Source organism: Egretta garzetta, unplaced genomic scaffold (genome assembly GCF_000687185.1).
Source record: "Egretta garzetta isolate BGI_Z169 unplaced genomic scaffold, ASM68718v1 scaffold287, whole genome shotgun sequence".
Lineage (NCBI taxonomy): Eukaryota > Metazoa > Chordata > Aves > Pelecaniformes > Ardeidae > Egretta > Egretta garzetta.
In genome coordinates this window covers 10,075,028-10,087,795 of record NW_009260435.1, presented here as the reverse complement: position 1 = coordinate 10,087,795, position 12,768 = coordinate 10,075,028, and the positions used below count along the sequence as shown (strand labels likewise).

Here is a 12,768-nt window from a genome sequence, read left to right as displayed (position 1 = left end):
GGTTTTTTTAAAAATCAAGACACAGCTACATGGCAGCTGATGAAGTTGCTCCAGAGCAATAAAAATCAACGAGTACCAATCAGTGCCATCAGCTCCAATCCAGATGGCAGCACTGCAGTAACTCCCCTGGTATGCGTGTATCGCCCAAGATCTACCACACGCTTCTGCTGGATGCCTCTCATAGCACCCAGAGCTAATCTCAAGGCAGCTTTACCATAAATAAAGTTACCAAAAAGAGGCTGGTCTTAAAATTGGACTGGGGGGGAAAAAAAAAAAGTACAGGTCACATTTTACTAAAACTTATTTAGTTTCAAGCAGCTTAATAAGTATGGAAATAAAATCTCAGTCTCAGAAAGTACCACTCTTTGAGAGTGTAGAATGCAGACTGTTAAACTGATCTGGGTGTTCCCATCTTGCTTCCTGCGTTTTGGCTGACATCCTATTTTGCCATCACCATACTGCTTACTGAGTCACTTCTCTTCTTCCAACTGTAGCTTTCTATTTTTACCTAAGCAACAACAGTTTAACCTGCTCCTTTTGATTTTTTTGGCATTAAACCAAATCCTAGATCCAATATTTGCTTTTTGATCGGGGAAAATGGTTTATTTTCTCTTAACTGGACAAAGAAAAGGAATACTAAAGAACAAATGATGCAAGCTGAATTGTTTCCTGCTCCACAAGGAAATCACAAATTGTGAAGTAGGTCGATCATTATGCTTTCATCATCTGTATTTAGTGGAAGGAAAGCAATACCTGAAAATGTGAAGTTTGAGGCTCGTTTCAAACCTCAGTTCACCAAAAGTTGCAAGAGAACTCAGATATTCTAAAATACAGTTATTCCACTGTACCCTGACATGGGTAAATAAGTGCTGAAATGTCAGCATAAAGCAGTAAGATTTTCAGTGCTGCAAGGTTTAGCATTTTAAACATAAGCCAGTTGAAGGAAGAGAACAAACACTTTTTGCTGATCCCTAAACTTACTAGTCTACAAGAACATGTTATAGAAGAAGATGCTACTTGTACTGACATGCTATAACCGGACAGGTACCAAAAGCAAAGTAGACTTGTCTCAGCTAATGCCCTTACTTAAACACACATCAAATTATGTTTTCCTTTATATTATGGTTTCTTGGATGGTGATTTTGTTAAATGTGGCTACACAAAAAAACCTCTGAAGTCACATTATAATAAAACAAGCATGCCTATCAGGAGCAGACTAAGTAATTTCTGAGTTTTCCATTCTCTAGCTTTTTTACATTTTTGCCTTGAATAGCTGATGTTCTGCCTAAATTAGATTATGTTAGAACAAACTGTGTGACTCAATAAACCTACCTGAACAAAAAAGAACCAACAACAACACCTTAAAAAACGTGACAAAGCAATAGGATTTCTAATTCTGCAACTCAAAACTATTTTTCAGGTATTTCTGTTAGTTCATAAAACAATTAGGGGAAAACATCTCTCAAAATATGTACGTAGCACTAAGTATAGAATAGACAGCTGTAACTGGAAGCTGAATAGTTTATATCTAGCCTTCACTCTCACCATCAACACTGATTTACCACCCTCATAAACATGCCGATATGAATTTTGCAGAATTATATTGAAAACAAATTACTGAAATGCTCCTGTTCTACATCCCACCCTAGATCACAGGAGGAAGTAAGGGCAATGTGGAGATCAGACCTAGGCTAGCTTCACAGTCACTGCCACCATAACGTGAAACCGCATCCAACATGCTTGGTTTGGGGAGCTGAAGGAGCCGTGTGTCACCCTAGAACAGAAAACAGAGTGCACTTAAGCTTACAGGATATGTGAAAATTTATTCCTAAGGTGTTTTCTGGAAAAACAATTAAGTGTTTTTACATTAAAATACAACAGATTTTCCAATATGATATTTCTAGATATACATTCAATCTTTTTTTCCCCCATACTTCCTTCACTGATGATGATGATGACTGTTTCATTTTTCATCAAGACTTCCCCAGCCAAGGGAACTGTGTTTGGAGATGAGGATGATGACTGCTGATGACCATCTTCACTACTGTTACTAATTCAAAACCAGCTCAGCAGCAACTACGCAGCTGAAGACGTACAGACTGAAGGCTTTGTTGACTTACACAACTTTATGTTAGCTGTAAATACCATAATGCAATGGCTCCGTAGCTGTTGCTTTCTTTTGAAAGGAAGCCCAACACAAATTAACAGTGAAAAAGCACATTTATTTGGCTAAGCCTCATCTCTTTCTGAAAGTGTATCATCCACACAACAGTTGCAGCAATTGAGTACTGGGAGGTCTCCTTTTTGGAACTCCTTTTGGAAGCCAAGACATCTCTCCCATTAAACAGGTTGACAACAGCTATGCATTAAATTCCAGCTGTGATAGCATTTTTATAATACAGGAATAAAAATGCATGGCAGAAATTTTATTTCAGGCCTTAAACACAATACAATTCAGGATGACAGACGTAAGTTCCCTCTTTAATTTGTTCAACAATCCAGCTTGACAAAGATTCAACTATTTGCAGACTTTTGCAATATTTTATACAGAGATTGGTTTAAAGATGGAAAGCAGTAATTTGTAATAATAAATCGCTCTCACATGTTACTGGAAAACAACACAAGGCTGTTTAAAAATCCTACAATAGGTATTTCAATGCTTATGAGAGTTGCCAGAGAGAGCAGCCCTGTACGTAAAACACAACATGCTCGCATTTTGCGCTGACCAGATTTTTGCTAAAGTGTTACTCAGTTTATTCCTCTGTAGCTTATCATCTTCACAATACACACAAGTATCTTTGGGAACAGCACTCATAGCGATGTAGAGTTACACTTGCCAAAAAATGCTCGTTTAGATTTCCCCACTAACACTAAAAATTAATCTCTTTGGCGTATTTCATGCTTTATCTCATCACCTTATACATTTGTTGTGCTTACAGACTTTTCCAACATGTTTTCAAGTGTTCTTATGCTGATTTTCCTGTTAATACTGATAACACTTCTTTTAGGAGGACGAACGTGAAGTAGGCTTCAGCTCTCAGAAAGATTTTGAGTGAATCATTTGGAAGAGTCATTAAGGGCCTGAACAAAACCGTAATGGGAGCACACAAAACTCCTGCTGGGGACAGCCAGCTACGCTCTCTGTGAGCACAGGCTCCACTTTGGTTTATAATCACCAGGCACAAACTGGTAGTGTTCTTCCCTAAGATCATTGCTAGAAAAAGAACAGTTACACGATGTTCCATTTGCTTCAGACTGTAGTCACATCTCTTGAAAATAAACCAGAGTGAATTTGAAAAGCGCAAAGTGAAAGCACTGACTCATTTTTGGGTGGAATCAGCAGGGATGCCACAGCCGCTGGAGTCAGGGAAACCCCCTGAAAAAAGTACCACGTTGACTTATGGGATGGCACATTATGGAAACCCTTCACCAAGCACCCAGCCTTCAACACACTACTGTTGTCAAAGCAGGCAAAGTTTTGTAAGTACTAAAGCACTCAGCCTTCCACACAGACTGAAAACTTTCAACAACCAGTAGCCAAACATTCTCATCGTTGTGCTACGGTCAGATGCCAACAAGCCCAACTGATGATTTTTGATAGCCATGACCTTCAGACTCTGAAGTCAGGAACTACTGACTTTAATAAGCTAATTTAAAAACTTGCACAAATCAGACATCCCTGGTAATTCCCCCCTGCTTTTAATATCTTGAAAAGTATCTTTTTTCAATGACTACTGAGGAACCTATTGTATGTTGAAAAACTCCTCAAAGATATCAGTATCTATTTTTAATAGATATTGCAATTTCTCAATTCCACTGTGGTAACATAAAAACCCCAAACAACAGTAAGCCAGAGAAGGGTAGGCAGAAGTCTAGATGTTCTGGGAAAAAAACATCTATGACCTAGTCCACTTTCTGGTGCAAGTAGTGTACTCTATTAAAAGACTATTTAAAAAAAAAAACAAACAAACAAACAAAAAAAAAAACCACCTAAGAGGCCTCCCACGGGCAAAAAAACAAACAAACAAACAAAAAAAAACACCTAAGAGGCCTCCCACGGACATGATTAGTATGTCATTTCTTCAGGGACAAGAATTTTGATCATTGTTTAGATGTGTCACATTTTCAAAAAGTTTCGGTTTCGTTACTAGCATTACAAATTTGGCAAGAGTGCAAGAGAGGTGCTATCAGCAACTCAGTAGCGCAGCGATAAGCCCTGCACCCACCCAAAAAGCAACCCCTCTCCCTCAAGGGCACACAACACTCAATTTCAAATATTCTGTGGTCTTAGAGAAACACAGAAAAACTATAATGTTATGAATGAAAAGAAAGCCCTGAGAATGCCAGCTCTGTTTCAGCTAACCCGAGATACAGATAGGTGAAAGTTTATTTTTAAATTCTAGAGAAGATGACAGTCTGTGCAGTTTTCCACAAGGCTGAAAAGACCTCATGGGCCAGGAATGAAAAAATCTGCAACCGCCTGGGCAGTAATGAACTTCTAGTTCAATCCGAACCATCAGAATAGTCATTTTACAAGTCTAGACCTATTTCATCTGTGCAAGTACTGAATAGCTTGATGGATGCAGGTTTTGCTCCCTCTTTGTTTTCATAGAATTTGAAGAATCGCCAGGATCCAGCTGAATGACATTTATCTTGTTACAGTTCAGATTTACTTTAAGAAAACAGACTCATTCAGAGCATTCAGACCTTGTTAGGCTTTCCCTGCACACGTACACACATCTTGGAAAGTACCTTTTTAAAAACTGGGCCCACATGAACGTTGAGATTTCAAGTAATATACTTGTTTACTTACAAAATTTCAGTGTCTGCTTTCTCTCTCCCCTTCATTCAACCATCCTGCCAGGCTCGCATTGCAGCTTTGAAGGCTACCAGAAACATCCAGCCACTAGGCACCTCGTGGAACAAAACAAGCTTATGACAATCCTAGATGCAAGACACTCGTCCAAAGTGCCAAAATTAACACTACTAGAGCAAGAATAATAGTGGTGTATTCATAACGTATCTGTTCAAAACAATTCTCCCTTCTCAAGGGAAAAAGTGAGTTCATGGATGACTGCGCCGCTGCTGGCAGAGAGCGAGGACAGACACAGTGAGGGCCAGCAGGCAAAAGTCTCCCTGCACAGCGCTGACCTCGAGTCACCCATCATCCCCAGCCTCCACTCCAAGTTTATTGGTTGCACGTGTGTTTTGTAACACCCTGTACTGCGTATTCTTAGAACATACTTTCCAGAGAACCGAAGCGACAGGGCTCACCCCTCCATGACCACTTCCAAACCAATCTCACCAGCAGCAGCAGCATCCTGCTCCTCAAGATAAACTAGCACTTTATAGTAAATATAAATATATATAGTACATATAAATAGTAAAGGATCCAACCTCTACATGTTTGCATGCTTTAAAATCACATGACCCGTGAGTCAAGAGACAGAGCAATAAGTTATTAGGAAAAACAAAACACTACACTAAAAATAGTGTACACAAGCAGCGTATGAAGAACAACAGTTTTTATCCAGCCAAAGCTCAAAGCCCTCCACAGCCTCTTGCATTCTGTGCAAAAACAACTGACATAAACAAAGACAGATAAACAAATAAAACCCAACTTTAGTTCCTGCTTGATAACTTGCAAATACATACTTAATCAAAAGTACACAGCAGGAAAAAAAAAAAGCCACCTTGAATTTGGGACCAGCAGAAAAGGCATTAATGTCCAAAGTAAATATTCAATGAAACTTAAATTAGAAGATGTCAAAATTACTTTATTTTAGGGAAAATTGCTCCAAGCTGCCTTCAGCTCAGAAATGCCAAATAGTCATATCAGCTACTAGCACAGTTCAGGCAACATTAAGGATTCACCCACTTGTCAGGTTTAATAGATTTAGTACATTATTGTGAATGCTCAAGTTGAGCATCAGACAAAAAAAGGAAGCCCCCCAAACATTACAGAATCCAAGTGCCTGATAGATGTACTTGTTTTGTCAATGCTTTCAGTTACCAAAAAGATTATACAGAGATTTTCTCTTAGAAATCAATAAAGAAAACAAATTTTGTTACTATCAGGTGACAACAATGCATAATTTTGTTGGAGGAAGAGGATCTTTTTTTAAGAGACAACAAAGTGTGAAAGAGTAGTCAAAATGATTTTGAATTTACATATGACTACATTGGTTATTACTGTAAACAGATGGGTTTTGCAATCGCTTATCTTCAAGGACTAATAAAAAACATATCTGAGAGATTTTTAGCACAGAACATTTTATTCTTACCATCTGAATTAGTGCCAGAATCCAGCATGGGAATCCAGACAACAAGCAACCTGCTCTCTTCATCCCCAGAAAAACGGGCAAATTTGGTTCACTACACCTTTATTGCTGGGTTGGATCCCTAGGAAATAGCATTTAGAGAATTGCTTTCAGCATGAGCTGGTTTTACTCTTGACTATGGAAAAACACAGTCTGAAATCCTAAAATTTTCCTCAGAAATAAATCCTTCACTGCCCAAGCTGTGATGAAGCTGGAAGCACGCCCTGCCAGTGGGGACCTCTGGGCCAGGCAGAGCCCACGTGGATACCACCTGGGCTTCAGCTCGCAGGTGGCAGTAGCTTATCTGCCTGCTCAGGGGAAAGCCAGATGTGCCCGCAGGATTTCTCATGGAATTCAGCACTGAAAATGAGTGTGGAAGAGACACAGAAAGGATAATGCCTCACCAGTATCCAGCCTTGTGAGGAAGGTACGTCTGGTTGGTGTCTAACAGGAAACTGTATTTGCCTGTTGTCTTTTTTGCCTCTCAAAGCATCATCTTTCATAAAAAGCAAATGGCTTTTAAAAACAAAACAAAAAAAACAAACCAAAAAAACCCAAATAACCCACTTTCAAGATCTTCCATGGCTTACCACCATTCCTGTTGTCTCCCACTCACTATTGCAGTAAACTCCCCGTTATCCTTTGATTGCTTTAATCACTTGTACTTCCTCCCTACAGTTGGGAAGAACACGATGCAAAATTACTCTGCTTTCCAGCTTCTCTGTTAGGGTGATAGATGTAGCCTGTATGCTAGGAGCACAGTTTATTTGTCTCGTCAGTATTATCCCTTTGTTTCCTTACAGCCCTCTGTTGGAAGTCATTGATTTCGTGCTTGATACTTGCATAAGGTCTGAGGTGAGGATGGTCTTTTGTTCCATGCTTGTATAATACCCAGCAAAACGTGATACCTGAATGTGCCTCTTCATTTGTATGACAGATAACAAATAATAATCTTCAGGAACTCCAGGAATTTGCTTCCCTTCTCTTTAAAAGTAATACTATGACTGAGTTATACACCTGAGGCTAAAGAATTCCTTGATCCATCTAGACTATCAAACACAGCAATATGATACACTCTGGAAATACAGTTTGAGAATATAGTGGCTTGGTACACACCTACATGAAGGACCTCCTTCATTCTGTAAAGAAGCCACTCTTGTAGTGCAAGACCCACAGGCATAGGTGTACCTCACAAAACCAGCAAGAGCTGAAGGAACTATGTGTTCTTAACAGCATTGACAAAACAGACTTACAACGGGTTGTTTATGCTTTAGGAGAAGTGACTTGCGTTCAGTATATACACAGGTCTTGTTCACAGCTTTCCCAGGGGACCAGATCAAAACCTGCCTCAGAAGCACTACCCTCCAGTAGTTTTAGTGCCACGGAGTTCAGTCTATACCAACATTCCTCCAGGTGTCCTACCCTAAAAAGAGATATTGAACTTTCTGTTTTGAATTTAACTACAGTAGGTACAGGAACTGTAGAGTAACTCTGCTATAAAAGTAAGAAAGATGGCACGCAGTGTCCTTCTAGCATCCTGCTTGCAGCAGCCAAGGGCAAGCACCTTAGCAAAAAAGAGCATGGGCAAAGTAGGGCTGTAGCAGCATTTCTCCAGAATACTCTCCCAGTCTTTAACAACAGAACCAGAGTGGCAAAGAAGGTCCTACTCTGTCCAGTGGCAAACAGCTCCAACCCCCTCCATGGCCCCCGTGACAGACCTCCACTACCCTGCAGTGACATTCCCCTACCCCCACCAAGGAAGACAAACGCCTGGCTGCAAGTGCAAGTCAGATGAAAGGCCACATCCACTCCACGAGCTCCAGGCTCTATCCTCGCTCCTCTGCCATGCCCAGGCCAAATACACAGAGCTCCCTACCTCCTTCCCCTTCTACCCTTGCAATGCTATTCCAGTTGCAGTAGGTCATTTTCACGCTAAGTTAAATGAAAAAGGTTCAGATAGACCCGCTCAGATTATAAACTTATTTAGACTAATACTTTAACTGCCAAGCATTTTAAAGTATACAGTCCTTCAGACATCTTTCAGAAAGATCCTATAGGAACTAGAATACTCAAGGCCCATAGGAATCCACATTCTCTTAGTTTACGTTTTCTCCTCCTCCAGCTGGTCCGCTTCGCCTTTTAGAATTTATTTTAAAGTTGTAAAACCAACAAGTCATCTTCAGTTCCATAAACTTTGCTAAAACTGGAGAAAAAAAAGTGTTAGTTGCCATGGCAGCAGTGAGGAGTCTCTGGGTCAGGATCCAGAGAACTTCTCTTGTTCTGTCTGATCATTTGCATCAGAAGTTCAGCCATCTGTTATTAACTATTTAACAACCGTCTTGCTTGTTAGCGCTGGTGCTTGCTATTTAAGTTTGCAGAATCTAACTCCCCACCTTCACCCCTTTTGTAAAGCTCCCAATTAATGTGGAAATTCATCTGAGAGCTCAGTTATCTTTCAGGTAGGATGACCACCATTACTTAAACTTGGTCAACGTGCTCCTTTCTCACCAAGGAAAAAGCATACACTTATGCAGGCACCATCATTTGGGAGCAGCAGATTTATTGTTAGAGATATCAATTTGAAAATAATTTCATCTGACAGTAGACGATGTGGCTAAACTGCTAGACAGGCCATATCCCTCCCAGTTAAGCATACTCCCCTCTATGTTATATTCCTAAGTCCCACAGCATCCCTCATCCTTCTATATCCCATCTTCTCAATACTGCAGAAGAGTTTTGTAATTTTATTTCAGAGAATGAACAGCATAGACTCAATTATGTGATACTAGCAAGGAAACACTGCCTTTTATCCTCTAAGAGAATCTGAAATATATTCAACTTCTAGCTGTGTAAGTTAAGAAAACAAAAACTTAGTTCTCACATTCCCAAGTTAGAATTTTGGAGTTAGAAATATTTTACCTTATCTTTATTTCACTATCTTAATTCAAATCTCTATGACCTAAAGCAAAATACTGACTCTGAATCTAGTCCCAGGAGAGCAGGCCAGTCTTGTTGCTCCTCACTCATCATGCTCTCAGAAGAAAGTGGGAGGCTATCCACTGACAAAAAGGGAACAACATGACTGTTTCTTTCATTGTTCCTAAAATTGCTAAAAAAAAAAAAAAAAAAAAAAAACACACACCAAAAACAAAAAACCACGAAAAACACAACAAAAAAAACCCCACCACCCAGTACCAGAAGCCCTTGTTTCAGTCATTGAACAAGGAAACACTGCATCACATATGCTACCAGCATTCTGTTCACAGGCATAGCCAGCAAAGCTCAGATCTCCCAAACCTAAAGTGGAAGAAACATTTGAAAAGTATTTATGTGGGAATATGGAAAGAGAGTTGCAGGACATCAGAATACTAATTCACACATCCAAATAACAAAGACAGTATTTTCCAGGCTAGTCTTTCACTCAAGCAGACCAGCAGCCTGTTCCACACACTAGCAATCTCAGTGTGCCAAGACCTGGTGCAGAGACAGCACTGGCTAAGGTCCCTTCTCGGATTCTACAGAGATGACAGATTTGGGAGATACAACCACATGTGCATAGGATAGGTCTGATATAACGCAATGTTTTCGAATCCCACGTGATACTGTATCACAACAAGAACCCAGACAGTTTCATTACTTCTGGTTTCAATGAGAACGATGCAACTAAACAGTCTAGAAGTGTCTGAAAAGGTTTTCCTTTCAGCATGTTCAGGAGAAGTCTCCATTACAGATACTCAACTTCACCCGTGAAGGCTTGGGGAATTACACGCAGGGCAGTTTTCTGACTATCAAACCACATCAACTCCAGAGACCTGGTTCAACTCCAAGCAGCCCTGCAAACACTGATGGCATACCTAAGATAAATACAGTCACACTGGGGAAGAACTGTTAAGCACATTTTCTGCCTACATGTGAGGCATCCACTAATGCCACTGAACTGCCTTTTATTTAATTTCCCCAGAATAACTGAAAAACAAGAAAATGAGAAACAAAACAAACAATGCAAAACCACTGTTAATAAGCTTTTGAAGAATATTCACAAGAAGATAGAAACACTCAAGAATTCAAGAATTTTATTTTAATGGACCACACATTAAACATTAGATATATAATATGCAGGTTAAGTAGGAGCTGATACTCTTGTAACTTTATTACAACATCACGTCAGTTAGAAATCACACCTACAAGCTGGAAACTTCCGCAGCACTGCTGCTAGAACAGAACTAGCTATCAGGGTACTTAAAAAAGCACACAGGAAAAAAAGCATAAGACTTGTTAGGAAGTGTCCCCAGGTGAGGAATGTAGATTAGGAATCCTATTATTTTACCTGAAATAAAGACAAAACCAAAAGCCCAAAGCAAACTATTTTCATGACATCTGACCTCTTCTACTGCAGTTCCTTTCTGTATTCATCTTCTCTTTGTGCTTTCCTACTTCATCTCCCAAAACGCTGATGTTACAACCTGTTCCTTGTCATCTAAGTGATGGGTAATTTATCTTGTGGAACTTTGTCAGAACATGTTTGACCACCCAAAATCTTCCTCCTAGCTAGTGAGGCTACCTCCAGCTTCAGTAGGTCTGTTTCAGTATTTGCCATCCAAGTTATTTAGAGGGTGGGGAGGGAACAGAAGAACAATGCTAGCAGACCAAAGGCAGGTACTGTACACTTCATCAGAAATGCAAGGAGCTCTGAAAGAACCGAGATGAAATTGATGATGGTAGAGCAGCATGAAGCTCCTCGGGTAATTTTTCCAATGCTATTAACCTTCACCTACAAGGCCTGCCCTTAAGCAGTTAAACAGTAACCTGCAAAAGTAAAAAAGTTACAAAAGAGACAATATATGCTTCTCATTTAAAAAAAATCTGGGAGAATGGCCAGGCCCATAATATTGTCTTTAAGCTTTATTTAGGAGGCGAGGTGAGGACATTACAACTCTCAAGCTGTGTAAAAGACTGCTCATTTTTAAAATGGACACCAGAGCCTACTACAGAATTTTGAATGCATAAAACAAAAGACCATTTTTTATAGTTTTAGAATTGAACTGTGTCACACAGCACAATTCAGCTATTTACAAGTTTCCACATTGTAAGTCATGTTATTAAGCTTTAATCATCTTCTGGTACTCAAAAGAATAAAATGTTACATAGGGTCAAAATTTAAAGGCTCAACAGAACTTCAGCCAAGAATCTAGTTTGCCTCCCTCTCTCCTAATAGATGGGAATTTTCTACATAGCAAAATGGCAGACATTAAATTAACACATTTAAAGTTTAATATATGCAATTATGAAATTTTACTTTGTCCTCTCAAAAATTCCTTACTACTTTATAAAGCAGTGCTTTATTCAAAACTAATATTCCCACACAAACCACAGGAGTACACTAGTGGAATTGTTCCTCCTCCTGTATCAGGAGGTGGACATCTAATGTCAGCAGGCTCATGAAAGCTAGAGCTCCAGTACCTTTCAGAGGAACACCAACAAGCTCCAGACCCAGGATGAAAACATAAACAAGTACTTGGTTAGAACAACATTTGCATTTTTTCAGAACAGGTTTGCATAAAAAGGAATGGATAATCTTCAATTCAGCATTGAATTCAGTATGCTAGTTAGTCAGCCCTAAACACAGCGTATAGTTGAGCAACCACTAAGCTGCTAATTAAAAATACGTATTTTTAGTTGCCCCCCAAAGGGGACATATTTGCATCAGCTTCATTTGCCCCAAGACAAACAAGTAGTGGCAAAGGGCTGATAATGCTTTCATGCATTGTTTCTAGCAGAAATCAAAATACTGTAATAGTTTCCTCCTGCTGGAGGAAAAAAAACACAGAAAAAAAAAAAAGAGAAACTTGACCTACATAACAAGGCACAGAAGAAACTCAGTTAAATAAGCTTCAGGGTGTTTTTGGGAGGGGGGAGAGGTTTTTTTTTCCCCATAACAATGAAGAGTCAAGCAGTTACATATGGCTACACTAACTGCAACTGTTAGCAGATTTGACATTTAACGAGATGTCTCGCTTTTAGGGCTTAAAAATACCCCCCTCCTGTTCCAGGCCATTTAATACTCTTGCCCGAACAATGTAATGAATTAACAGAGTTAATTTTCAGGCTGTCCATTACTTTCCTTTAAAGGGCGGTTGGAAAAAAAAAAAAAAACCAAAACCTAAACCTCACAAAAATCCAACCTTTTATAGGCCCAGTAGACAGAACTAAAGGAAGAACATATGGCGAAACTGTTTGGTTTTTTTAAAGGAACTATTTACAGACTAAGTACAGCACACTTCTTCAGCTCGACCTGAGAGGCGAACTTTAGTACAGGCGGATTTTAAATCACCTTTCATCGAAAAACACCAACAAAAATCGCCGATTCCTCTCACACTTACACGGCTCGAACCCGTTTCAGGCCCGGGGGGCCTCTGCGGCCCGGTGCCCCCCTTACCTCCCTCCCCCC

The 12,768-nt window shown here is 39.7% G+C and overlaps 1 protein-coding gene across 6 annotated transcripts in view; it reads right to left on the bottom strand.

Moving 5' to 3' along the window:
* The window catches only part of FAM214A (family with sequence similarity 214 member A), a 47,868-nt gene that overhangs the window by 23,139 nt on the left and 11,961 nt on the right, over window positions 1-12,768 (bottom strand). For 4 of the 6 annotated variants that reach the window (XR_004842668.1, XR_004842669.1, XM_035899578.1 and 1 more), the window contains exon 2: window positions 1,687-1,774. The exons of 1 other annotated variant lie outside the window; for it this stretch is intronic. Coding sequence is in view for 3 of the 5 variants with exons in the window: in XM_035899578.1 (XP_035755471.1) it covers window positions 1,687-1,738 (52 nt within the window). In the remaining 2 variants the exon portion in view is untranslated. Of the gene's footprint in view, window positions 1-1,686; window positions 1,775-4,813; window positions 5,206-12,768 lie in introns of those variants that run through there. One more of the 6 variants, XM_035899579.1, reaches the window with a different exon arrangement.